Source organism: Durio zibethinus, chromosome 27 (genome assembly GCF_047325235.1).
Source record: "Durio zibethinus cultivar Kanyao isolate XHJ-2024 chromosome 27, ASM4732523v1, whole genome shotgun sequence".
Classification (NCBI taxonomy): Eukaryota; Viridiplantae; Streptophyta; class Magnoliopsida; order Malvales; family Malvaceae; genus Durio; species Durio zibethinus.
Genome location: NC_143188.1, coordinates 13078706 through 13106702, shown reverse-complemented (window position 1 = coordinate 13106702; position 27997 = coordinate 13078706). Strand labels below are relative to the sequence as shown.

Genomic DNA, 27997 nt, shown 5'->3' with positions numbered 1-27997 from the left:
GACTAGCTTTTGTAGGATTGACATTCTCATTTTTCTTGAAGGGAAGGGAAATAAAAAATTCAGGGTTTTGTCAAAGTGGGTGATCACATTTCTGGAGAAAATATGAGTGAGTTTCTGCACATGAAAAGTGAATGAACTTGTGTTTGAAATCTTAAAAAACATCTGGTTGAAGGGTAAGGGTAAAGAGGTTGGTTGAAGAAGAGGCTTGTGAAGAAGAAGGAGCCCAGAAGCGAGTAACTTTACTGTACCTACTCGAGAGATTACGTCTTACTCTGTCTTACTTTAATTATGTCCTAAAATCCTACAGTAAATAGTAAACTCCACGTTTTTAGCATTACCCATGTCTTCTCTGCTTACGGATAATTTTTGTCCAGAATATATCACGCGTAGTTATTTTTGTTATAATTTTATAATTATTTAATCATAATAAAAAATGATATAAAAATTTATTATTTATGTAAATTTTATATAATTATAATTATAATTAATTATATATATTATAATAATTATATGTAAAATATTTTTTTGCCCTCATTTATTTTTGCATTTTTTAATTCATAAAAAAATCCAAAACTATTTATTTTAAAAACTTATCCATTCTTTAAAGAAATAGGTAAAATATTTACAGACAGTGACATTGTGATATGGATAAGACCGAGTGAAATAATTTTTAAAATATAAAAAAATAAAAATTTTGACACATATCCAACAGATGTGAAACACCTATAAAATATAAATAGTATTTTATTTAATAATTAATTAATTGTAATTTAAAATTACGTGAAGTTTATAAAAATTTTATGTAAAATTCATATTTGTAAGTGATGAATTTTATATAATTTATTGTTATTATTAAACAATTATAATATTTTAATAAAAATTTATAAATGATTTACTTTCGTTACAATGAAATTAGAAAAAGAAAGTTATTGGTTATAGATGGATTAAGAATGAATGATTAAAGTTTGGTATTTTATATAAATTTAAAAATATTATAAAATAAAATTTGAAATTAAAATTTTAATACTCTATCAATGTGGCTGTGGACAAATATGAAAGTTTTGATCACTTCAAATTACTACAAAATTTTGATGTAATTAATCATAATTAAATTATAATTATGAAATTTTTACTTATAATAAATATAAAAAATATAATTATAATTATAATAAAATTAAATTTTAACTAATAGTTATGATTTCATGGTCGACTCTCACTGTTTCGTTCATAATCGTCCTTAATTTCACTTTTCCATTTCTTTCGTTCTCACGGTCTCTTTCTCTCTTGCAGGCGAAAAGGGAAGCGACTTCCTCAAAACGCCAGGATTTCTCTGGGAAAATCAAATTGGATTCTTATTTTGTTGGAAAGAAAAAAGAAAAAAAAAAAGATCAACGTTTTGAGTTTTAAATGCATGTTTTGTTTCATTGGTTAATCATTTTATCGAGTTTTGACTAGAACTCAAGAACAAATTATTTGTTTTTTTTTCTGGGTATAAGGGAAATTCTTGATCCTTGAAAACTCGATTCACTTTTCTTTATAATCTTGAATTCTTCATTGTTGGGTCAGAAGAAAGAAAAAAAGAAAAGGTTGTTGGGAATTAGCTGAAAACCAAATTGAGAAAGTTTTGAGAATTGGGATTTGGGAATTAAATTCCTGGGAATTTAATCGATTTTTTCTTTCTTTTGTTTGGTGGGGTTGAATTTTCATTACTAAAGCGTAAAGAGAGAAAGGAAAAATGACTCTAAATTCATTGCCTGGGAGTTCAGGGTATCTGGATTTGTTTCCAGAAAGAAGAATGTCATATTTCAGTAATCCTTATGTTTTAGGACTTACTGTCATTGCTGGTATTGGTGGCTTGCTCTTTGGCTATGACACAGGTATCAATCCCTTTCTTCCCTTCTTTCTTGTTTTAGTTTTTTTCTTCTTTTTTTTTTTTTGTCTTCATGCAATTTGCTTTGATTCCTCTGGATGAAAAGATTTGTATTTATTAGTTGATGAAACTAAGTTCTGTTTGAATTTATTGATTGTAGTAGCAGAATTGGACTGATCTAAGGCATTGGAGATCCTGTGAACCAGGAAAAAAAAAAGCAAGTAATTTGAAAAAAAAAATTTTATCTCAAATTTGGAATTTAAATAAAGAAGTACTATTAATTTAACATGATTATATAATAGAATTTCATTGAGTTGCTCAATTCAAATGATTTTAAGTAACTTAAAGTTCTGTTCAACTTTAACTCTTACTGTATTTTTTTCGTTTCTAAAAAAGACTTTTACCCCTTTTAAGTACTAAAAAGTAAAAACATTTTGAAAAAAAATTAGTTTTAACAAATAAAGTCCTAGCCTAGGAATAAAGTAAAGATTGTGTGTGTCCAGATTTAAACTCAAATCTGTTGGATGCGTGATTGTATGAATCTATTGAGTTAAGTTTTAGATTCTAAAAAAAATTGGTTTTGTGGTTTACTAAGTATACCATTATCTTTCTATCCTATCCGGGATTTCATTTGGGTGTGTGTGATATCTTCCTTCAATTTGGTAAAAGAAAACTGTTAATCACGCTGAGTTATCTAGATTTCTTATAGCAGTATCAGAAATTTAACTGAATAAAAAAGGAAGATATGCTTTTCTTCATTTCTTGTTCTGGTTATATTTTCCCCTTTCTTTTGCAGTTTTTTTTTTATTCTCATAAAATGTTCTCGCTTGGAATTGGTAACTGCAGGTGTAATATCAGGGGCCCTTCTTTATATAAAAGATGACTTTGAGGTGGTCAATCAGAGTAGTTTCCTGCAGGTACCAGCTTTTAAAGGTGTTATGAAATACAAAAATTTTTTGCTTCCAGAAAAAAAAAATGCAAAAATTGAATTGATGAAAATCTTTTTTGTTTTTTTGGGTGTGTTTGATTGAGTGGAAGAGGTTGTGGACTACAAAGGAAACATTAAATTTAAGTAGAAAATTGTGTTAATGATGGAACTTGGAAGCGTTGCTAGCGAAGCACATAAGGCAACTTCTCCCTAGATCTTGTGTGTACAGGGGCATGCTTTTAATTGATTGGGATAGGGGATTGTGGTGCCTGGTAAAAGCAGGCAAATCTTGCGTTTGCAAAAGGTGCAGAATGGGAGTAATTGGGTGGTTTGGAGGGCTTGGAGTTCCCTTGACTCCAAAAATCTTGTATAACTCATAATATTAGTTAACATGCAAATCATTTTGCTAATTTGTGAATCTTTCCCTGTTTAGAAGCATCTTGAATCTTTATCTTTCAGGAAACAATTGTCAGCATGGCATTGGTTGGTGCAATTATTGGAGCTGCATCTGGGGGTTGGATTAATGATGCTTACGGCCGTAAGAAGGCTACTCTTCTTGCAGATTTTGTCTTTACTGCTGGAGCAATTGTCATGGCTTTAGCACCTGATCCATATGTGCTGATATTGGGCCGACTTTTAGTTGGCCTGGGTGTGGGCATAGCATCTGTTACTGCTCCTGTATACATTGCTGAAGCATCACCCTCAGAAGTAAGGGGTGGGCTAGTGAGTACAAATGTGCTTATGATAACTGGTGGACAGTTTCTTTCCTACCTTGTAAATCTTGCTTTTACAGAGGTCAGCTGTCTTCCTTTTACTGCATTCTCTTTCGTCTCTTGGAGTGATATATATATATATATATATATATATTTGTGTGGAGGGATCTACTTACACCAATGTAAGTGTTAACACTCTTTTTTGACCTTGGGATATATATATATATATATATATATATATATATATATATATATGAGAAGGGATCCACTTACGCCAATGTAAGTGTTACACTCTTTTTTGACCCTGGGATATCTATATATATATATATATATATAGATATATATATATAGAAATGGTAGGATTTCCATATCTTTCTTTTCTGTTATTTACCTTGTGATCTTATGTGGGAAAAAAATGGTTTTGTACCAGTTGAAACTGAAAATAAACTTCCCAATTACCATGCTAGGATACTGAAACTGGATATTCAGTTTTACACTTTTGTTTGCTTTAGAAGTTCAAAACTCACAAGGTTGTTAGCGAATAATGCTAAACTGGCATAAAATAGTTTTTGTTAATATAGGAAATTAAATGATAGTTCTCCCTATTTAGACTTCGCTAATAAAACCATTTATTAGCTGGCTATAGAGGAACAATCTTTACTTGGATATCTTTAGATGTTAAACTAGATATGATTGTTCAAATGGTATAGATAGCAATTTTCTTTTGTCTTATTATCACTGGTCAAAATACAAAACTTTCCTTTTGATTATAATAAGATTCAAGGTTGGAATCAGGATCATCTTATTGTTTAACCGGAAGATAGAATGTCAGTATATGCATGTTAAATTACAAGTTAATCTATTTTTGAGAATGCATCCTTTCGATCTTTTTAGTCTCTCTTCTTGAGGTTGCTAGCGAATAGAATAGATTCTTCTTTAGGAAATGCTCAAATAGCATTCCAAGTATTAACAGTTTTCTGAGGTGATTATTATTTATTTTCTAGGAAAAGTAATTGCCGGATAGCTTATTCTATTTGTACTCATTAATCATTCTGCTTCAGTGAAAGGTGTTCAGTTTTGCAGTTTTGAAGATGCCGTACCAAGATATAATATGGGGTTTGCATTTTATTGATTTCTTGAACAGAAATACCATTGATAGAATCTTTGTCATTCTTTCCTACTAGTTAGGTTATTCATATGCTGCTGTTGTTTATGGCATGTGGAATGGTACATAGTAAACTAAATTTGTCATGGCATGTAAGTGTAAATATGTTTCATGTTTCGGTGAAAAGTGTGTTAATGAAATGCAAATAGGAAGTTTAAAGTATATTCAGAAGCTTTGCTTCCCCTCTTTCAGAACGATTATCAATAATTTCCTTGCTCTTTTTTCTTAGAGTTCTGAACTTCCTTCTAAAAGTTTTTCAGTTTTAAGGATAATTGTCCACTCATAGCTACCTTACTTACAATTTGATCTCAAGAAATGGATTCAATTCGAGGTTGTGGGGGCAAAGCTTGTTTCACTTCCTGCCTTCAGAGACCTGTGGTTTTATAAAACAAATGAACAAGTATCTTAACTTAGAATAAATAAGCATTTAATTCTGTTGTATTTTTATTGATGAGTTGAACTACATGGCGAGATCTTCAAGCAACTAGTTGAGATCTTATCTGGACTGTTTAAACCTGGATATGTGAGTTTTGAGGTCTTAATGTTCTTGGAGGTGAAAGAAGTATGAATGGGTGAAGGCTGGGTCTGAGCTGAGTTTTGTTATCTGGGCATTTGTGCATCATAGGACTTCATGCACTCCAAAATGTTTTCAAGCATCTCTACTAGCTGTCTAAAACATTCGTGCCTGAACAGGTTCGAGGAACTTGGAGATGGATGCTTGGAGTTTCAGCTGTGCCGGCTATCATTCAGTTCTTCCTTATGCTCTCTTTGCCCGAGTCTCCACGATGGCTTTTCATGAAGGTACATTTATTACTTCTCAGATATTTCTATGTAAATTCCTTTTTTTAACTGGTTCCTCCTTTCCATTTAGTCCTTTAATAAACCAACCATTTTCATTATATTATTCAGAATGAGAAAGACCAAGCCATAGCTGTGCTTTCTAAAATTTATGACATTGCTCGATTAGAGGATGAAGTGGATCACCTTTCTGCTGCTCTAGAAGAAGAGCGTCAAAAAAAGACAACTGTCCGATATTTGGATATTTTTAAAACAAAAGAAATCAGACTTGCCTTTCTTGCTGGGGCTGGACTTCAGGTAGGAACTAAAACTTCAACAATTTAGTGAATGATTAACTCTCTTAACTATGTTTAGGAGGAAGTATGAGGACTGTATAATGACATAGCAAATGTGATTATGCAGGCTTTTCAGCAGTTCTCTGGCATCAATACAGTTATGTATTATAGCCCAACAATCGTCCAGATGGCTGGATTCAACTCCAATCAGCTAGCACTTCTCCTTTCTCTCATTGTTGCTGCCATGAATGCAGCAGGAACTATTGTTGGCATATACCTTATTGATCATGTTGGAAGGAAAAGTCTGGCACTTTCGAGTTTATCAGGTGTCATTGCATCCCTTGTCATCCTTGCTGGGGCCTTCTTTGCTGAAACATCTGGTTCTTCAAATGGAATTTATGGATGGCTCGCGGTCATTGGATTAGTCCTTTACATCACATTCTTCTCCCCTGGAATGGGACCTGTTCCATGGACTGTGAACTCCGAGATATACCCTGAGCAATACCGAGGGATATGTGGGGGCATGTCTGCTACCGTGAATTGGATTTCAAATTTGATTGTGGCCCAGACTTTTCTCACAATTGCTGAAGCTATTGGAACCGGTGGTACTTTCTTGATTCTTGCTGGTATAGCTGTGCTTGCAGTTGTTTTCGTGATTGTGTTTGTGCCGGAGACCAAGGGACTGACATTTGTTGAAGTGGAACAACTTTGGAAGGAGAGGGCTTGGGGCAGCGGTTATAACACTGAGAGCCTTCTTGAACATGGAAACGAATCCTAGTTATCGTTAGAATCAAGCCGGCTTCCATTTCTATGAAGTTGGTAGCTTATCCTGGAGACATCTGAAGGTACGTTCTCATCTTTCCACACATCTATGTGGAAATATAGATATATGTAACGTGAACCATTCAGATTGTTTTGGGGTTTTTGTTCTTGCATGTTTTAGAGTCGAGAACTTGTGGATGGTCATAGGACTATCTTGTGTATATAAACTACATCATTGTCAGGGGGACGCCTTTTATGTAGTCCCCAAACCGAGACAGGCTCCTTGTATATGTAATTGCTTCCCTTTTCAAGCTCTGTTGGAAGCACAATTGGAATTGAACTCATGAAAATTGCATATTGCAATTAATATGGACTTAAGCTGGGTTTATATATTTTAGTTGTTAAGATTGAAATAAGGAATGCCAAATGCCCGAACTGAAGGGTTCTAACCCGACTTCATTTTTTGTTTTTTTACCATCAATCGTGTGATCTGTTGATTCAATTCTCTCACAATTTCAAATACTAAAAAATCGTCTTCATTTTATACTTGTATAATTTAAATTTTCTCTGAATTCTCTATAAATTCACATGTTTCTAATTTTCTCTGAATTCTCTATAAATTCACATGTTTCTACCTTCTAAATTTGTTCACATATCAGATATCAGATATCTAACCTGAAATTTGCTATCAATTTTTGAATTTTTCCACTTCTATGCTTTTCTTTTTTCCTCTTTTTCACTCTCTTAGCTTACCTTGAACCCTGATGTTCATCAGACTTCTACACCCTTGAGGTTGTGTATTACTAGTTAAAAGTAAAGATGATTTTACCTAATTTTATGCAAGAATGAACAATCCATTATTGTAAATTCATCATTTTATTACTCTATGTTGCTCCAGGATTTTGCTCACTATATGTTTGAGGTTAACAACCTGATGAACTTTTGGTTTCATCTTGCAATTTCAAAAAAGAAAATGATATGTACTAGTATAAAATGTCAAATAAATAACTTTAAATATGAAATAAAAACCAATAAATTATTAGTTCGGTGATATTGAAATTAATTTCGAAGTCGAAAATTTTAAATTCAAATTTCAAGAATAATTTTTTTAAAAAAATCATATTTTCAAGAAAATTAATATCCTCGTAAATAACTTTTATCATCTGTCATTTCAATCTTTCTATACAAAACTGTATTTTGGTAAAAAGAAAACAAAAAAGGAAAGTCAACTCACCAAGAATGCAATCAAATGTTTCTTAATAAAGAAAGAAATCAGATGGTGAAGGGAAGCCCTGCAGGGGCGAACTGAGAACACATCAAAGACAGTGGACAAGGTTTCAACCTAAGACTGACCGTATGTGATCCCATGTCGCCCCTGTTGGGCTCCTTCACCCCTTACAACTTGGAGATACAGATTTAGAGCAATGGGTTTCAGAATAATATAAATATATATAAGCACATTCCAAATCTAATTCAGTACATGACTTTCAATGTACAACACAACTGGCTGAAGGGTTAGTTCAATTTTTTTTTGTACTCCCTAATTCCACACCTTGTAATTTGTACTATCCATTTCTAAGAGTACAGATTTGACGAAGACCTTTTTTTAAAATTAGTGATTTTATTTATTGATGTAATACAAAATATTGATAAATTATATATTTATATTATATTTTATATAAAAATTTTGTATAATAATTTATATTGACATAAAACATACGAATATATTTTTTAATTTTTATTCAATCTTTGTATGATTTTTATTAAAATTTTAAATTAAATTATTTTTGTCTTATTATATTATTTTATATTGTATAATTGTATTATACTTTAAATTTTCATCAATTTCCAACCTCTTTCTCTCCAAAAAAAAAACCTCATACAAGTTTATGCAGCCAGCATAAATACAGACACAGATGGAGGAACCTTCAGGATTCAGACTGGTCGAAGTTTCTTCCTGAAATGGTGGCCAAAATATTTAGCATACAGCATTTGACAAAGATGTGTGGTCAGAATGGACTTCACTGGTTGCAAGGTTGTTAAATTTTGCAATAACAACTCTCTCATGAAGCTGACACAAGTCATCCTCTTGAACAGTAAACTTTGGTAGTTTACCAGAAATTTTGGCACTGGGATCCTCCGGATATGACAATGCCTGAGTTCAGGAAAGGAAACAAAAGTTGCAGCCAGTTGCCTTAGATATGCAATTGTCAAAATTTTTCTATTCCCGAGATATTAAAGATAATCGGTTTCCAACAGTCATGAAGCCTGTTTTGTACATGGAAACTGCTCAGAATGTCCATAAGCTTCTACATTAATTACAGGACACCATATAGTATTCATTAAAGCTTAATCGTTTCTGTAAGGAAACACTGACAATTTGTTTCCGGGACCAACTGAGCTATACTGCGAAAACCTATGGTATCACACTCACTGTATATCATGTTTTATGCCAGTCTATCAGAGTACATATCAAAATCTCAATCATTCATTGGTCTAGAGTTAAAAGATTATACAGCCTCATTCTAAGAAACTACCATCTTAGTATAAGGTTGAAAAGTAGATAAAAGCAGCAGAGCCAAGGGCACCACACAAGTTTCACCACTATTCATCACACAAAACAAATTCAGAAAGATTGATGAAGTTCTATCACCATCAGAACTATATCAGATCATTCATATACTTACTTACAGCACCAAACTTAGGTTCTTATGATCCCCCCACAACTTCCGCTGTTGCGCAACTGCCGAAAACTTCAAAGCCTCTAACTCTTTTCTTGAGTACATTATCCTACTTTAATTTTGCTTTCTCTTGTATAATTTTCAACTTCAACAATTTTTGTTGACTCACAGCTTCCCCTAAAACCTTTTTTGGATTCTATCCCTTTCTTCGTGAAGTTTTATCTTTCTTACCATCAATTTCCTGTTTCCCCTTCTTCTCATCCTTTACACTGCCATTTCCAGTTTTGGAGAGTGGAAATGAGCCAATCAACGCCGTATCATCGATAACTTAAATCTTTAAAGACCCATTAACCGGCAAATCAAGTCCTTCGATACGAACAATGTTGTTATCATCAATGTTGGACGAGTTTGTAGCAAAACCAGACAAAACCGGATATGTTCCCACTACACGTTTTGGCGCCAAAAATTTTTCCGACTTCAAGCTCAGCAAGTCTTTTCTTTTCAGCTTCCAGTACAATTTCAGAATCCAAGCCTTTTCCTTTGATAACCCATTTCTCCTGAAAATCCAAGTAAGCCCCCAAATGTGCCATCATATCAGCTTCAGGGACAAAACCCACATCAACTTCAATGTCATTGACTTGGCTATCAACTTCTTGAACTCCAAAGGAACCCACTTTGTTTTCCACATTATCTATCTTTTCTTTCTCAAAAGACCCAGAAAGAGCAGCATTCTTAGTGAAAGAGCGAAGATCCAGCTCTTGGTTTCCCCTCAGAGAGAAGAGAAAAGCACTTGGCTTTCTTCTTGGGAGTGCTATCATCCCTAGTTGTTTCTTCTTGGTGATCTTGAGGGATTGAACCCTGTTGGTGGATATTGATTACAGAGAGTGAAAATGGAAGTTGAAGTTCAAAGAGAGTTTCTCCTTCTTGTTCAATGCAAGTAGTGGTTCTATTGGATGGGGCTTGGAAGAGACCTATGTATAGCAGTTATATTTTCAGCTCCAAGAACCTTTTTTTTTTTTTTGGGTTAAAAAGTCAGAAGACATCATTGCCAAATGACAAGAACTCGGAAATCAAACGTTTTGCAAAAAGACAGATGTGAAGCATAACTTAACCATCAATAAATCATAGACGACACTTCGTTTAATTCAATTGTGCTGGGAAAAAATATTCATACAAATAAACTCATTTACGCAGCACAAAAAGAAAATAAAAATATGAAGCAAACAATACTCAGTAACATTTATATCCACCACACGACCCAATCCCTTGGTCAATTTTATGACTACAACTTAAATAGACATCAGCACCCGAAAAACCAGTAACAGGCAGATCATAAACAGTCCAACCCAATCCTACACATCAATGTCATATATGAAAAATTGGAAAGAAAATATGTATCAGTATTTAGTGATATGATGGTATCCACAGTCGAATGAAACCAAACTGTGCAGAGGTCGCAGAAATTTCGATAAAAGGTGAAGAAACTGGATTCATCTGCTTTTATGTCTCTTACGCTGGTGCTGGTGCTGAAGCTGGAGCCTTCAACAGTGGTTGGAGAGCTTTAACAACGATGCTCATGTTTGGACGGAACTCAGCTTCATACTGCACACACAATGCTGCCACTGCTGCCAGCTGCATCAACAAAAATATAACAAAAACCATTAAGTGCTAGTTTGGTATGCCTATACTTAGATTCGACAATTTAAGACATGACACAAAAGCGATATGAAAAATAAAAGTGACACGGCTTAAAATTGACAAAAAACGTATATAGATTTAGAAAAAAACAAAATATTGTATTTAGCATTTGACGTATAGATATGAATTGTGACGCTGCAATTTTCGTGTTTTACACGTGTTGGATACAAAACAGATATGACAAGAATACACGAATTATCAGGTTTATCTGTACATGTCTTCCAGAGTTCAAACACTCAAAACCCCCATCACTAAATTAAAAAATTGAACTCTGTGCAAGTTATGCAGACAGAGGAAAAAAATACCTTAGCAACTCCTTTAGGAGGATACTCTCCCTTCAATTTTGGATCTACACATTGTTTAACTTTGTCTTCGCTCAATCTTGGAGTAGCCTAAATGGAGAAAAAGAAATGTTGAAAAGTTGATCAAATTTAAACTGAACTGAAGATCAAGCACTATATAAAAGAAACAGATATGCACCATCATGCTAGACAAAGAAAAGGGAAAATATTGACAGAAAGAAGAGAAAGTAATAAACTCACCCAGGTAACAAGACTCTGCTGTCCACGAGGCATTGTGTGATCAACAGGTTTCCTTCCGGTCAGAAGCTCTAGAAGGACAACCCCATAACTGTACACATCACTCTTCTGTGTCAACTGTCCAGTCATTGCATACCTGGAAAACATTAGAGCCATTAATCAGTTAAAATTGTGCAGCTCCTTCGGGATAGTGATGCATTTAGAAAAAATACTGGAACTCCCTCAAATTCATGTCCTTAGTTCTAGGCCAGCACAGACAGTTGACTTCACAAACTAGTGGACCTTAGATGAGTTTGTATATCTATCATGTAAGATGTCGAAAAGAAGTTAGGGAGTCCAAATAGCAATTTCATTTGGGGAAAAAAAGTGACATTAATCGGGATTGATATAAATAAATAAATCTGGATGTCAGAGTTTGGACAAGTTAAAAACATATGCGTTATTTCCTAGCTGTTATCAGAGAACAGAATTAAACATAACCAACCATACACAAGAAGTCAACTAAACACAGCAAAAGCCATTAACTAATTGGTTCAGAAAAAAATATAATATAAAGAAGCTTAGAAAGCATACTCTGGGGCATGATAGCCAAAGGTCCCCAAAACTCGAGTAGAATGAAGACGAGCAGCCATGTCAGGAGACTGGTTTGAGAGGTTAAAATCTGCAATCTTTGCTTTAAACTCTCCAAAGAGGAGGACATTGCTAGATCTGACATCTCTGTGTATAACAGAGGGTTGAACCTTCTCATGCAAGTATTCCAAGCCCCTTGCCGCATCAACTGCTATTCTTACCCGCTGCATCCAGTCAAGCACTGGACCTGGTTGTGCCCCTTGAACTCCCTTCCTTCCTACAATTGTCAGAAAGAAAAAAAAAAAAGAAAACAGTCAAACTAATTGAGTCTATTTTGTATAAGAAAAGCTTTGTCAGATAAATATGAATCAGGAACTAATATATAATATGAGGGCCCCACAAACCATGCAATATGTCATGTAGTGATCCCATTGTTGCAAACTCATATGCAAGCACGCGGAGATTTCCTTCAACACAGTAACCTTGCAACTCAACAAGATTGTCATGTTTCAATCTTGAAACCATGGAAACCTAAAGAAAGAAAATTTGTACAGTGGAAGTGTTAAGAAAAGGCCCTTCTGTAAAATTGCTTATCAATAAGAATAACAACCTGAATTTGCTTACACACCTGGGTCAAAAACTCCACATTTGACTCAGGCTCAGAGGAAATGTCAAGCTTTTTCACAGCCACAGCTTTTCCATTGTTCAAATTTGCATAATAAACTCTTCCATAGGAACCCTCACCAATCAAAGACTTTGATCCAAAACTGTCAGTCTTTTCTTTCAATTCTTCCAATGATAATGCAGGCACTTCTATAGGTGGTGCTGATTTTTGCACTTCAGTTTTGACAGGAGCTGCCACCTTTGAATTTTTTGGATGCCCTGAAAGCACATAGCATGAGCAATGAAAAATCGTTCTATGAATACAACCATGCCAACAAAAAAATTATAGAAATTGAACGATTAAATAGTAATAAGAATTTTTTTCAGTAAAGAATCTTTGACAAAGACATTCACATTTCAAATACCAGATTAGAACACCGAACAACATATGCCAATCATCTTAAATTTTATGCAACCCTTTTCTGTTTGGAAACACTAAAAATTAAATTAAGAAAGAAAGACAGCTTAAAACAATCTTCATATCTTAGCAAGTAAAAGCCAAATATAAAACAATTAAGGCAATCTAAATGAATCCCCAATTCTTGAAACCCATAACAAGCTTGAATCACCTAAAAAGAAGGTTATAGAAATGTAGAAGGTTCCACTGTGAAATTCAATGATCAGAGTTAAGGCAGATTCAAACCAAAATCTGACATGTTATGAAAAAAAAAGGCAAATTACGAGAAAATAATGAACTTCCTCATCTCTTCACATAAATAAAGAATATTTCACAAGTCAAAATGAAAAAGACATGTAAATGGCTTGGTCATATATATAGAAATGAACGGGAAGAAACAGAGATATAGAGAGAAGAGTCAAAGACAGCCACCATAGAACATGCATTGCACATTAAGACTTTCTATACCAAGTAAAAAATAGGTAATTAACAAGACTAACAAACTGCAAAAATATGTCCCAGTCGCATTTTTATTCACCAGAGTAAGGTAAATACTATTAAGTTATTCTGAAAATTTTAGTTTAGTAACATCTATATTTGCAAGAAAATAACTACAGAAGTCACACCACCCAAAAGACCACTAACAGTAAATCAGAATTAGCATGTCCAATTAGCATCAAAGTACATACCATCTGTTTGATGTTTGGGGATCTTCAAGTGCTCATCTTCTTGTGATTGGTGAATCTCCTCTACCTGACAGGAACAGCAAAGCCACCGTCGCATCCTATCTCTTTTCTTCAAATACAAATCGTCAGTATTTCCTAGTCGAACAAAGTAGCCAGGAGAAGGTGCATTTGCCTGCATACTTCCAGAAGATATTCATTCATAATCCAATGAACACATTGTAAAACAAATCTCTATGCAGAAAAAGGTTGCAACCAAATTTGTCTAATGCCAAACTGGAAACAAGCCAAAAAACGATATGACACATCTAAGAGAGATTCAACACTCATCCAACATCACAAGAGGTCAAAAATTCCAAATATCAATAAACACCATATTTAAAAATAAAACATAAAATCAAGAAAAGACAAACAAACTCCCCATATCATCCTGTAACAATTCTGGAGATTTATGACAAAAATGATAAATTTTTTAAAAGATGGGCAACAAAATATTGGGATTGCATTTCATTAACTTTAGTAGAGATAAAACAACACCTTCATATATGTATCAAAAGGAAAACCAACAATTTCATATATCCAGAGAAACCGCAGCAATGTCTGATCAAAAGGCAATGTCATACAATTTTAACAATTAAAAAAAAAGGCTAAAAATACAATTGAATTAATAATAATTAATTAATTAAACGTCATGAGATGCATTGTCAATAAAATTTACATCTTTAACATTCGAATTCATGTAAAATTAAAGGAGAAAAGAAGCCCATTTAGCCTTACCACCAAGCCTTGCCGATGATATTTCGTCTACCATTAAACAAAAACAGAGAAATTAAAGATAAAAATGCAAACAAATCAAAAATTAAACGACAACCCAGAAAAATTAAGCCTCAGTTCTAAAATGGGTAGATGCAACTTCACGAAAGAAATCAGAGAGTCAAAAGATAAATGAAACCCTCAAATTTGTTTACAAAATGAGGAAAAAAAAAAGAGAAAGGAAAAAGGGGTAAAATAACGGTTGAAAGAAACAAAAGAGACAGATAGATAGACAAACGGAATAAAAACAGCTTTTAAATCGAAACCGAAATTAAAGGATTAAAATGGACAAAAATTGAAACTTAAAATGAATTATAATACCTGGGTTCTCTCTCTCTCTCTCTCTCTCTCTCTCTCTCTCTCTCTCTCTCTCTCTCTCTCTCTCTCTCTGTGATTGTTACAAATCTTCTCTCTTTCTCTTTCTAGGGTTTGTTTGCCACTAGTTCTTTTGGTTTTTGGGGAAGGGATTGGGTGTGTGTTGGAGAGAAAGACAGAGAAAGAGAGAGAAATTGGAAGAATTTGAAAATTTTGAGGAAGAAAAGGTGAATAAAAAGAGAGGCAAACAACACAAAAATTAATGGAATATTTTTGTCTATTTAAATATAGAAATGAATAACTATAGTTGCTTTTTTTTCAAAGAAATTTGTTTAGATTTCTATTTTTTACACCAAATTTTGTCCATTAAATAAAATTTATACACTTCATAATTTTTATGATAATTTTCTATTTATAGTTAAATTGATATATTGATAAACATAGATTTTTATTTCTAAACTTTAATTGATATTAATTAACATTGGAAATTTTTTTTTTACAAAATATATCAAATAAATTTATTTAATAAAAGTCACTATTACAATTTTATATAGAAATTGAATAAATCTCATTAATATTTAAAATAATTATTTATAAATAGAATAAATATAAATTAATAAAACATTTTACCAAAATAACTCATTTGGGTTTGCTTCTTGGTTGTAGTTATAGTTTATTAATTTGTCTGTTTGGTTTTCTTTGTCACCAACTCACCATCCTTCCTTTTGGTTGAAAGATGACGATTTCTTTGCTTTCCAGCAAGAAATAAGTACAAATGGGCGGTGGAGAATGAATTCGGCCTAAACCCAAATGCCAACTTTTTTTTTCTTATTATTATTATATTTACTTGTTTATTTATATATTCTTTCTCATTTGCTTTTTTTATACATAAAAGAATTATAAAAAATTAAAAAATATAATTTTTTTAAAAATAATTATATAAACTAATTGAATTATTAACATATTTTTATATTTTTTGATATAATTTTTTTTTGTCTCTAGTGTTCTAGAACAACAATAGAAGTAGAGATTTTTCAGATATATAATCTAAAATTATGGTGGATTGTATGTAAGAAATTTTAAAAGTTTGAGGTCAAAATGTATGATAAAATATTGTGTGGGCAATGCTGATCAGTGATGACTTGATGATGAATCATCTTAGACTCAGCAAACTTTGTTTGTTTTCTGTCTGGCTGTCCTTCCATGGACATAATTGGCCTACTCTGGAGGCTTGGAATAATTGGGGGCAACAAGGTACCAATAAAATTTTTTTTTGTATAATATAAAATATTAATAATTTATATAAAATTTATATATTACATTTTATATCGATATTAAAATAAAAATTTTATTTATTTATTTTATTAAATTTATATATAATTTTTATTAAAATTTTAAATTATATCATTTATATAATTTTTATATCGTCTTATTATCTCTTAGTCTAATAATTTTATCCTTCGTACGAGGCTGTGACAGCCATGGCCTTTCTTACTCCGCCGCCGGGCCACGTATCTTTAAATGAGAAAGAAAATTCCCAGCCTTCCCAGCAAATCAAAGTGGATTTTGCTTTGTTAACAAGTGTCCCTGTCAAACAGGTTATTCCCCACTGTTTTAGAAACCCAAAACTTCCTTTTTTTTTTCTTTTCATATTCTCTTTTCCCGCTTATCGAAGACTTAGTAGATCTAAATACGATAAAAAAAAATCAATACAAAGATATTAAATAAAAATGATTCAATTTAAAATTTTAATAAAAATTACATATAAATTTAATAAAAATAAAAAATATATATTTTATATTTATCATATCGATACACGAATTTAATACAATAATTTTTTATATTTAACACAACACAAACAAAATGTTGAGCATAATTGACCTTAAAAATGATCCTTGGAAGTGAGGTTTAATGTGATTACAGGCTTATTCAATGCAAAACTCTACAGTAAACAACTTGTTTGAGTTTAAACGAAAACGACTAAACAATTTCCGAAGGGGCATCTCAATGATTAGAACTCGAGATTCAGTTTAGTCAATCTTTGAGTTCAAATATTGACATAAATACGATGAGATTTATGCAATTGAAAAAGATTACCTCGCGTTATGTAGCTCAAAATCTTTACGTACAACAAAGAAAATGAATGAACAGAAAAAAGGTTCAGTTCAGAGATACAGAGCTAGTGACAAACTTGTCATCACACAAAAATTGCAAAATTTTGATGAACAGTTGTGTCTCTGAAACTTGTAGACCAAAACCTTTCAAAGCATTGTCACTACTGCATGATGAATAGGGAGAACATGTAGTCACAAAACTTACCTGATGATGCTACTTTACTCCTTAAGCAGAAACTGGTGTCCTTTCTGTAGAAGCCTTTGTTGGATATTGTTCCTTGAATCCCAACATTTTATTTATTGCGCCGATATAAGCCTTGACACTGGAAACAACAATATCCATTCCTGCCCCAGTGCCACTGGCACCAAAGGAGAAAGATTTATGCACTGAATTTTGGAGGATGATGTATTAAAATGTCGATGGAAACAAGAGCAAGAAGATTCCATACCTAAATGTTCGTTGAACGAGTTCACCAGTCAAAGCATGAGTCGATATGTGACTTTTCTCTGGACGAATTAGAACGCGGGTGGTGGCTATTGCATCAATGCCTTCTGTAACAGCATTCATGGAGTACTCAAGTAGTGAAACTGGTTCCTGCAATTGAAGGAAAAATCTTGAAATATTGCTCCACAATTTCAGCAAAAATATGTTCAGAAAAGTATTCTAACACGAGATGGGTTGGGGAAGATAGAGTGCATGCGGGAAAATCAGAAAAAAAAAAACAAAGGGAAAAATAATTAACTACCGTCATCAATACCATCCATCTTTATAGCAGATACCCTCACTACCCCATTATGGACAAAAAAGACAACCATGGAAAGTGATCATCAAAGAATGAGTATAATATTTTGATGCAGGGCAGGAAGAGAAACATGGTAGAGCTACAAGAATGAAAAATATTCACTTAGGCTTTGCTCGGTAGGAAGAATGAAAAAATGTGAGGAAGAAAAACTTGTTAACCTAATGATTAAAATTCATAACAATTTTCTTACTTTGTAACTTAACCATTAGATTAACAAATTTTCCATCCTCACCTCTTTCCATCCTTCAAACCAAGCAAAGCTTTAAAGAAAGACTAAATTCTAATTCTAGTGCTCAGAAAGCTAACTGAAAATTTTAGTAACTAAAAAATTTAGGGCTACAATCTATAACCCTATTGATGAGCCACAATTCAAATGACAAAAACAAGGTTCTAAAAGCAGGCAACAAGACTTCATTTTTACGGCACAAGAAATGACAAATTAAGCTTGAACAAAACATATCTATTGACCAACTAACATAATAAATACAAGACAAATTCTCTGCTACTAAATTTAGGTAGCACAGGAAGAGAAGTAAGGAGTTAACAAGCATAGGCAGGAGAAACAAATCTGAGGAAAAGGAAGAGAGAACAGAAAAACTGAGGGAGAAAAGGAAAGAAGAGAAGGAAGTTGAACAAAATGGTGAATAGACCAAACTGAAGTTCAATATTCTAACTGAAAATTATGAACTACAGACTTCATGGTTACAGCCAATGAGACCCCATAAAGAAAGAGTAAATTCAAAAAAAACCTTAATTATAATAAAATCCAGAATTCATAGACAAATTCTTAATACCCTAACAGTAAATCTTGCATCATATCTTATCAACACCCAACAGAAAATTCTAGCAAACAAAGAAAACTACTAATTGCCTATATCGAACCTTTATAATAAGATCAACAGCTTTATAAGCTGAATCTACTGGTCCAGTTCCAACCGAGCAAGCAACATGCTCTCTCCCATCAGCATCAATGAGTTTAACTGTTGCAGTAGAAAGACCAAGAGTTCCACAAGTAACCTGCATGTTACGTTTTCCATTTAAATATAACATATTAAAATTTAATGCAAATTGGATGATGAACAATAAAGTTGAAAACACAGTTACCAGGATCGCTGTTACCCCTAGAACTGCGATCCACCTCATATGTCCCAGATCATGGTACTTTTGCATCCTGGATTGCTTTGGTATGCAACCCGGATCACCAAAACCATTGACCCAAATTGATAGGTAAAATAGAAAGACAGAGGCTAGAAGACGAAACAGTAAAGAGAGAAAGAGAAAGAAAGGATCTGATAGGGTAAAGGAGATATCCAGTCAAAAATAAATAAATAGAAAAAGAAAGGAAGTCCGCAAATTTCAAAGTTGGGGTGTAGACAGTGAAGCAAAAAAATTGGGGGTTACGGGTAGGGAATGAGTTAACTTTGAAATTAAAAATAAGCATACTCTTGGATTTTGACTAATGTATTATAGAGGGTTTCATCAAGCCCATTAATTTGTAATTGGGGTTTAATCAGGCTCATTAATATTCCTTTGATTCACTTAAATGCAGAATCCCAATATTTCATTGGTAATTAAATAAATTGGCTGGAACATCATTTGGAGTATAATGAGGAAACAAATTACTGTAAAATATACCATTATTATTTTCTCTCTTTAAAAGAAGAAAATTAAATACACAGAAGAAACACTTTAAAATAATGTATTTTCTTATAATCATGTATATTATTGATTATAAAATATCTATAAACTTGTAAGTTCTTCTTAAAATACGGTCATGTAAAAACAGAAAAACAACATATATATATTTTAAAGCAATACAACCCCAATACTGCTTTGTACAGTACTGCAACCCAAAATAACAAACCAACGAAGCATGCACCCACCATAGCATAAAATATCTAAGTCACATACCACATTCCTGTAACTATGGTTCAAAAAAATGTCTAGTTACCTGCAGATCATGAAGCTTCCAAACAAATTCTGGCTGAAAAACTTCATCCGAAACCAATGCTATTAGATCAGCATCAGTGACTCTCTGGAACACCAGCAAATAAAATTAAGTATAGATCACCAGTGAAAACAAACAACAGAAAATCATGCATTTATACTTGAGCTTTAGTTCAACAGTTATTTTTCCCTTAAGAATCAAGATATGTACAAAAAAACTACAACTCAACCAAAATAAACTGAATTTCCACATCCAAGAACTTAAAAACATCATGGATGCCAGGCACCTAGAGAAGCTAATTGATACAAGCATTCATAACCAACAAAAATAATTACTTTGCACTGTCATGTGATAATCACTATAAGATCTTGAAAATATTTTTTCAATTACTTGGAATACAACCCACTAAAATTCCTCATTAACTATCTATCATTGATAACCAGAACCCTTAAACTGGGGCTACCCAGAAAATCTTGCAATATATCAACTACCAGCAGCCATCACCTTTCAGCCCTATTTCTTCATTTTCCAGGCCCACGGAGCATTTCTCAGACCACCATCATATCTTGAAGCCTTAAGTTACAAGGTTAACTATGTCTTAACTCCAATGTGGATATAAAAAGATAGGTTTTTTTGTGTTAAAAATACATTCAGCATCCAACTGGGGCTTATGACTCCACTAATATCATAAACAGCGAAAAGATAAAACTACAACTACCAATAAAAACATTATCTATATCCTGTCTCTGTATTGTATCTCAATTTTTTTTTCTCAGTTCTTGTTTTCCATACAGATAAAAGAAAAACTTGTTTAGTTGCTGAAACTAGAAAAAGAGGTTTTTAAAATAACAGAGAAAACAGAGATGGAGCACTGGAGAACTGGAAAACTGGAAAACTGTTGAAAAATGTTATCCATGATAATAATGCTGGTTTTCCAAGGGACAATTATGCAAAATTGTACTCTAGCAACAATCTCTCCTTATTTTCATTTTCATTTTCTGAAAAAAATCAATGGAAACGAGAAGTTTCAACAGTTGAAGACAGTTTAATTTCCAACTGCAACTCATTCATTTGTAAGTATCATAAATAGATGATTGTACAATGATCTGAAGGGAAAGAAATACAGCAAATCAGTAAAGACTCTTGTTCACCTTCTTTTGTTCAGCTACTGCTTTGAAGCGCCAGAATATGTTCCCAAGCTGTTCATCATCAAGCTCATAACCAAGCTGAGGAAAACATGAAGAACTAGGTGTTTAGATAAAGCAAAGAGAAGTAATTTCATCAATTTTACACATGCCTAATAGAAGTATACCTCTTTCAATCGGTCACTCAAAGCATGACGTCCACTTTATCAGAGAATTGGAAAAGAAGAAGAATAACAGAAGTCATAAGTTTTGTTACAATCAAATTCATAGAAATAAAAAATGAATAGGAAGATACCGATAACATGAATGAGATAAGTATCATAACAGAACTGCATAAATTTAAGTAGAAAGAACAGAAGATGGTACCAATCCCACTGAAAAAGTTGCTAACTTTTTTGGGGGGTGGGGGAGAGAGTGGAATTCCCTGCTTGAGACATCTATGCTTCCTCTTTCAATTCACCTCTGCCCAACCCCCACAGGCTAGAATGCAAGACTCTTTCTGTTAATTTAAAATGTGTGAGCATACATGTTAGAAGTCTTGCTCAGACTCTTTATCTGTCCTAACATGTTGAACACCTCAAAATGGATAGATATATGAACCTTCCAGCATAAAGAAAAACTTAGGAATAACTGAGCGATGCTCAACATATAATAATGTCCAACATTATATCCAACTTCAAGCAACATAGGACCATGGAAGTCGATTCATGAAATTGGAGAAAGTTAAAAGTTTCTATTTACACACAAAGAAACTTGCCAGAAAATCTAATACATGGAGTGAACCTTTATGCTTCACAAATATTTCCGATAACTTGCCAACCTATTCCAGAATATAGGTAAAGTTCAATATATTTATCAAATATATTAATAATATGTACCCTGTTTTACTTCGCCAAGAATTTTTTTGGTGCCTAGCAACTGAGGTGATATTAACACTTTTTCCCCCTTTGATTACCTTAATATCAGGAGACAAACACCTTCTTTCATAAGAAAGAGAAAAGGCCAAGGAAAAACCTATAAAAGGATCGCCCCACATTATTGCAACAATTCCACTGTCCCCAAATCAAGTTAACAGTCAAAAGTTCAAAAATACTCATCAAGATTGGATATAAGATATATACACAAACCTAAATACAATATTCTTTGTAATGGTAACAAATATGTTGCTTCTTATGTTAAATCTTCAACTATTTCTGTCAGGTCATTGTGACATTGCATCCAACATTGAAAAGCAACAGAAAAACCATTTACACCTCTTGTTACTCTAAATATGTTTCACCATCTACATCCCTTTAAAGTATTCAAAACATATCAAAAAGAAAAAGCTTTACCAGAAAAATGGAGGAAAAAATTTTGAAAAATAAAATACCTACCTAAGTTTTCCAAGGACAATACCAGCTTCATTGGACCGTTCAAGCCCGATATCTTCAGGAGATATAATTTCATATGTACCTTTGTGCTTTAGCATTCCATCCTACAGAACAGAAATCATTTTGGAATATATATCTTATTGCTTTTATAAATTTTGAAGTACAGATATATATCTATATTAACCAAAACAAAGAAAAAGTGGCTTTGTTGCCTTCTTTTGATCTTTCAGATGATAGCATCCTTAACCAAACAGCATGACAAAAAACATATTCTTATAACCAGGCACAACTAGTTTGGGATTAAGGGTTAGGAGAATTTGGTTGAGTTGGCTCTTAACAAAAACATCAATAATTGTCAACAGTTTCAATAAGCAAAGCCCAATTTCTACAAGAAATTACCAGCGTAGCTATACACATTAACATTTATTATTAATTAATATTATCAATATTCAATTAAGAGAAGAAAGAAAGGAAATACAGAACACTGAACACCCATGAAAGAAAACCACAAGTAATAGATTACACATTCAAGTAACCTCCAGAAGCATATAAAGAAGTTGTGTTTCTTATAAAATAAAAAGTTAGGAGAAATTGTTAAATTCCTTCCACATCAATTCTATGTCCAACAAATTTAGACGAGGCCGGCATTAGAAATTGCTATGTTAGAGTAAACAGCACCACAACAAAATAAAGATAACCTTGACTAGAACAATAAAATTGTGCTCCCATTGTGCTGGCATCACATTATTTTAAAGACATTGTATCCTCATTTATTAGACCTATAGTTGATCCGGTAGAAAATACCTATGTAATAGTTTCTCTTTGTCATCATTGTTTCACTCACCAAATTAACACCACGAGATAAATAGTGGCGTAAAGTGTAAAGTTAACAACATAGCCTATATTTGCAAATATACATCCATATAATCGTAATTGGTGAAAAAGTAAAACAAGAAATGAAATTGACAGATCAAATAAACATTACTGCTAAAAGGGCCAAATAATGGAAATACTATATAACCAGGCTGCCTACACGCATGACTTTATATTATCATCTATAATTAGCAACTAAAACTGTAAGCACTTTGGTTGAACAAGGGTTTTGATATACAGAGCCAATCTCTGAGCTTGTACAGATGGTCTTAAAGAGTTCTCTAATTTAACCCCCAAAATCAATCTTAAAAGTCTACCCAAAAGTAGATCGAATTCAAAGCTCAAGCATACTCCTCAGCTGACATCATTCCCCTAGCAAGAGATTACTAGCTAAACCTTCAGACATTTTAAATAGGAAAAAAAAGATGTATAGATTCCATTTTTATTTTCTACCATGCATATAAACTACTTGCAAACTATTAATGAAAAACAAAAGAGGATAATTTTAGTATTCAGTAAGAAAACTCAGTCCCCCTACAAGGGGAAACTGGCTAACAAAACAGCAGCATTTGTCCTAACTAGTTTACTGCAGTACTAAAGGAAATTCTTAAGATAAACCGACAAAGCTGCACTTGTGAGCAGCAAATATAAATTGTAATCACATAAGGAAAAAATCATGGCACATGTTAGTGCATTCTAGTATTTTCCAAATACAATAATAAATACACTTCCACCATCAATCAAGGAGATCAGCCATAAAACAAACTTTGCAACTAGAACGAAAATAGTTTGGAGGTTCACAAAAATATCCAATCAAACACCAGAAAAACTAACCTGGTGAATACCACTTTCATGAGCAAAAGCATTGGCTCCAACAATAGCCTTATGTGGCTGCACATGCAACCCCGTGTATTCTTCAACCTAAACAACCATTTTAAGTTAATAATAACTCCCAGAGTTAATTCAGTCAAGAGTGAAAAACAAATGAACTGTAACAAAGTTCACAAAAGAATACCATTTTGCTAGCCATCACAATATGTCGGGTATTGATTCCTGTATAAAGGCCTCCTAATGCATGTTCACCACGACATTTTAAGGCCATCACAACCTATACAAACAAAAGTAAAAGCTCAATGGAATTAACACAGTAAAACAAAATATAGATAATAGGATATTATAAGAACCATCAGTCAAGGGACAAAAGTTCAACAATTACAACCAAAATAATAGTTCTACTCAACTCAATGCTAGAATAGAGCAATTGACAACTGAAAGTCTTTTGTTTACGGATTTTAAATGTTTAACCAAGGAAGACAACCAAACTGGAATAAGAAAATTCATCAAAAGGATCCATAAACACCCTCATTGTCAAGAACCCCCTTTCTCTCTCTCTCCGGAAAAAAAGACATAATGAATTCATTTATAATAATTTAAAATTATTTTCACAGAATTGGAAATTAGTTTATGATGAAACAAGCACAATAGCAATTCTTAAGAGTTTCACTGAAACTGGTTGTCTTCTTTGCCAATTTATATAACAACAGATACAACATCTGTCATGAGATACTTGATAATGTGAGCCTTAAGATGCCCTTTCTCCCTTATTTATATTCGGCATAAACAATAAAATAAAAAAGCCATAAAAGGGAGACCGAAAAACATAGCACGTTGGAGGCACAGAAGACATCACCTATCTCACATAGTGAAGCACATGAAAATTCCATAAGCCCCTCTTTAACTGAATATCGGGGTAATATGTTGCCATCAAAAGCAGATTTGGTAGACGAATATGGTCTTAGATAGTACGAACTCATGCATTGGATTATTGGACTAATATGTCCAAGAACACCTGATGGTGCTAGAGAAAACCAGGTTTCCATCTACTTCTACATAACTCAAATTCCAAATATGCAATCATTCTAATATTGCAAAAAGCAAAAGCTCACCTCCTCTAATGAAGCATTTCCAGCTCTTTCCCCAATACCATTGATTGTTACTTCAACTTGTCTTGCACCTGCACAAGCTCCCTGAATTCATAACAGCTAAGATGTAAATGCAACCCAAGTACATCTCACTGTGCATCAATTAACGAAGTAAAGTAGTGGCCTACCGCTATAGTGTTGGCAGTAGAAAGCCCAAGATCATTTTGGCAGTGTGTTGAAATAATAACATTCTCAATTCCAGGGGTATTGGCTTTTATATCAGCAATTAATTGCCCAAATTCGCTGGGCATAGTTATGCCAACAGTATCGGGTATGTTCAGAGTTGTCGCTCCAGCCTTGATCACCTCACCCAAAATCTCATACAAAAACTCTCTGTCAGATCTGGTTGGATCCAAAAATACAAGACAATCATATCAACAAGAGAACAAATAAAAAATACCCTTTTGCATTTACTTATTCAAAAAGCAGCCTACATCAGATTCATACACTCCTGCTACAGCAAAAAACCAGTTATTGAAATCCCCAGAAAAAAATTAGTCCCACCCAATACAAAATCAAGCATGCACCCATTGCAGCAATATCTGATCAAGCACATATCTTTCACCAAAATGGTTTGGCTTCCATTAAATGCAATCAAGAAACAAACTTTAAACCATATTTTTAACATTTAATCTTCTTACTCCCCCTATTCTAAACCAAATAAAACTATTATCAATTGGGCATAATCCTTTCCTTGAACAATCCATTTTAAGAGAATAACATAAGAAGAGAAAAGGAAGATAAAATCTCGAACCTGCCAGCGTCTTCAGGGCTAAACTCGACATCATCACAACCCAAACTCCTAGCAAAACGAACCATACTCCTAGCAATATCCAAAACCTCCTCTTTACTCTTCCTTAATTTATACTCCAAATGAATCCCACTCGTCGCGATAAACGTATGAATCCTAGGCCTTTTCGCATACTTAACCGCCTCCCAAGCTGTCTTAATGTCCTTCTCATTACACCTAGAAAGTCCACAAATAACAGGCACATACCCAATCTCATCCGACGCATTCCCAACCTCTTTAGCAATAGTCTTAACAGCTTCAAAATCGTCTTTTGAGGCAGCGGGAAACCCAGCTTCTATTATATCTACACCGAGCTTTGCGAGTTGGCGAGCAATGTCAAGTTTTTCCTTGGAAGTCAAGGTGGCGCCGGGGGATTGTTCCCCGTCGCGGAGGGTGGTGTCGAAGATACGGACATAGTTGGGGTCCGGAATATGGTTGGGAATATAGGGGGGCCGGCGATGGGGGGAGGGAGGATTAGGGTTTAAAGAAGAGGAAATGAGGAGGGGTTTGGTGAATGATTTGGAAGGAAATGAAGGGAAAGTGATGGGTGATTTGGAAGAAGGGAAGGGAAGGGAAGTAGAGGGAAGGAAAAGGGAGGATTTGATGGAAGGAGAAGAGAAAGGAGAAAATTTGGAGGAAGTTAAGATGGAAGAAGCCATTGAGGAAGGAAGAGGAGGGAAAAGAAAAGTATAAAACCCTCGAGACAGAAGGAAGTTTTATGTTTGGTTAGGGCGGAAAGGGAGAGTGGCGGCGTTGTCAGCTCAGTTGTTTCAGTGTCATAACAAGATCAAGGTACAGTTCTGCCAAAACCCAATGGGGAAATTTCAAAATGTGGCAGTGGATTAGAAATTATTTGAGTCAACAATCATAATAGAAAATATTTATTGAAAAGGGTATAAAATTTTTATTGTTAGCCTTATCTTCAAGATTTTGTTTAATGTTTGTTAATTAAAAAAAAAAAAAAACACCTTCATAAGAAATAAAGAGGAGTGAGAGAGCCAGCCATCAAGATTGACGAAGGTAATTATCAGTTTATCACTGTCGTACCGATCCTGAATTCGAATTTCAATCAATAGTGTGACTCGATACATTGACAAACGTGGTCGATAAAAGTTCGACTATCATCAGTGTTGGGCTGTTGCATCTTGCCCATGAACATCGTTGGATTCTTTTGACGTGTCGGATTTCGCTTTTTTGATTGTGAGAGTATCAAGCCGACCACCGCTGATATTCCCCTTTAAATTGCAGAATGAAAATGTAATTGTAAAATCTTTTTCGAGGAAAATTCTCATTTCTTTGTTAGTAATCACTCATTGTCATTGTAACAAAATATATACATTTCTGATCCATTTTGTAATTCCCCAGATCCAATTAAATACCACGTATTCATATAAATATGATACTTTAGAATATGATGTGAAAATATAATATAAATAAAAAATATAATAAATTTTTAAAAAAATTATAAATTATTTTAATAAAATTAAAAAATTATATTTTATATTTTTGTATAAAATCAAACTGTGAAACATAATTTTCATATAAAATATAATACGAATATAATATTTTATATGATACAATGATTAAGGTGAGCAATCCAACTTGCTTCCGACGAGTTTCGATCTGACCCTATATGATTGATTTTTATTTTTGAAAAGCGAGTTTCGGGTTGGGTAATGCTAAAAAGATGCTGAAATCGAATCGGATTCGAGTTTTAGACAATTTCGATTAAACTCGACTCAATATTATATAAAAATAATTTTTTATTTATATATTTATATAATTATATATTTAAATATTTATATTTTAAAAAATAATATTTTATTAATTTCGGATCGAATTGGGTTCAAATATGAAAAAAATAAAAAAAAAATCGAATCAAATCAGGTAAGATTCAGAGCAAACAAAAACCCGCCCCTGACCTGATCCATTGCCAACCCTAACAATAATACGAATTGTCAAGTCTAGTTCATGCATGTTAATTTTTTAGAGATATAAATGAATATAACATGAGATGAATAGAGCATTATTCATTTTTATTTTTTTATATTATATTCATATATATATATATATATATATTCATGTTTAACAAGTATTTTAAA

General features: G+C 33.2%; 3 protein-coding genes and 1 pseudogene across 7 annotated transcripts; 1 reads left to right on the top strand and 3 right to left on the bottom strand.

Moving 5' to 3' along the window:
• Positions 1-1215: 1215 nt before the first annotated feature.
• Positions 1216-6903, top strand: LOC111279701 (inositol transporter 1-like). Of its 2 annotated transcripts, XM_022866710.2 has the most exons (6): positions 1216-1877; positions 2717-2787; positions 3258-3593; positions 5370-5477; positions 5586-5771; positions 5877-6903. In XM_022866710.2, the coding sequence occupies exons 1-6, from the start codon at positions 1736-1738 to the stop codon at positions 6525-6527; spliced, it is 1494 nt and encodes a 497-aa protein (XP_022722445.2). In that variant the 5' UTR covers positions 1216-1735; the 3' UTR covers positions 6528-6903. The 2 variants fall into 2 exon arrangements, with proteins under 2 accessions (XP_022722445.2, XP_089612740.1); XM_089756614.1 differs by lacking the exon at positions 2717-2787.
• Positions 6904-9449: 2546 nt separating this feature from the next.
• Positions 9450-10173, bottom strand: LOC149510952 (uncharacterized; annotated as a pseudogene).
• A 234-nt stretch (positions 10174-10407) lies between these two features.
• Positions 10408-15124, bottom strand: LOC111279699 (protein CYTOSOLIC ABA RECEPTOR KINASE 5-like). Of its 4 annotated transcripts, XM_089756613.1 has the most exons (9): positions 14877-15124; positions 14520-14546; positions 13749-13924; positions 12628-12881; positions 12404-12530; positions 12003-12276; positions 11433-11565; positions 11196-11282; positions 10408-10824 (listed from the first exon to the last, which is right to left on the bottom strand). In XM_089756613.1, exons 3-9 carry the CDS (start codon positions 13921-13923, stop codon positions 10702-10704), a joined length of 1173 nt encoding a protein of 390 aa, XP_089612739.1. In that variant the 5' UTR covers position 13924; positions 14520-14546; positions 14877-15124; the 3' UTR covers positions 10408-10701. The 4 variants fall into 4 exon arrangements, with proteins under 4 accessions (XP_089612739.1, XP_022722439.1, XP_022722442.1 ...); XM_022866704.2 differs by lacking the exon at positions 14520-14546; XM_022866707.2 differs by lacking the exon at positions 14520-14546 and having other exon boundaries at positions 13749-13917.
• A 1829-nt stretch (positions 15125-16953) lies between these two features.
• LOC111279696 (2-isopropylmalate synthase 1, chloroplastic-like) lies at positions 16954-26667 on the bottom strand. The gene is made up of 12 exons (XM_022866701.2): positions 25860-26667; positions 25234-25447; positions 25070-25150; positions 24139-24231; positions 23958-24044; positions 22254-22354; positions 21048-21081; positions 20887-20961; positions 19739-19822; positions 18670-18804; positions 17434-17579; positions 16954-17343 (listed from the first exon to the last, which is right to left on the bottom strand). The coding sequence occupies exons 1-12, from the start codon at positions 26552-26554 to the stop codon at positions 17211-17213; spliced, it is 1878 nt and encodes a 625-aa protein (XP_022722436.2). The 5' UTR covers positions 26555-26667; the 3' UTR covers positions 16954-17210.
• Between the last annotated feature and the right edge of the window lie 1330 nt (positions 26668-27997).

Bases quoted from the DNA above. Each gene is read 5' to 3' on its own strand.
- LOC111279701 (XM_022866710.2), top strand. From the start codon at position 1,736: ATGACTCTAAATTCATTGCCTGGGAGTTCAGGGTATCTGGATTTGTTT. The intron at 2,788-3,257 runs GTACCAGCTTTT...TTTATCTTTCAG, and splicing joins ATCAGAGTAGTTTCCTGCAG to GAAACAATTGTCAGCATGGC. The intron at 5,478-5,585 runs GTACATTTATTA...TATATTATTCAG, and splicing joins CACGATGGCTTTTCATGAAG to AATGAGAAAGACCAAGCCAT.
- LOC111279699 (XM_089756613.1), bottom strand. From the start codon at position 13,923: ATGCAGGCAAATGCACCTTCTCCTGGCTACTTTGTTCGACTAGGAAAT. The intron at 12,277-12,403 runs GTTTGTGGGGCC...TGACAATTGTAG, and splicing joins ACTACATGACATATTGCATG to GAAGGAAGGGAGTTCAAGGG. The intron at 11,566-12,002 runs GTATGCTTTCTA...AATGTTTTCCAG, and splicing joins TTTGGCTATCATGCCCCAGA to GTATGCAATGACTGGACAGT.
- LOC111279696 (XM_022866701.2), bottom strand. From the start codon at position 26,554: ATGGCTTCTTCCATCTTAACTTCCTCCAAATTTTCTCCTTTCTCTTCT. The intron at 25,448-25,859 runs GTTCGAGATTTT...GGATCCAACCAG, and splicing joins AGCCCTGAAGACGCTGGCAG to ATCTGACAGAGAGTTTTTGT. The intron at 20,962-21,047 runs GTATACTTCTAT...TGTTTTCCTCAG, and splicing joins TGAGTGACCGATTGAAAGAG to CTTGGTTATGAGCTTGATGA.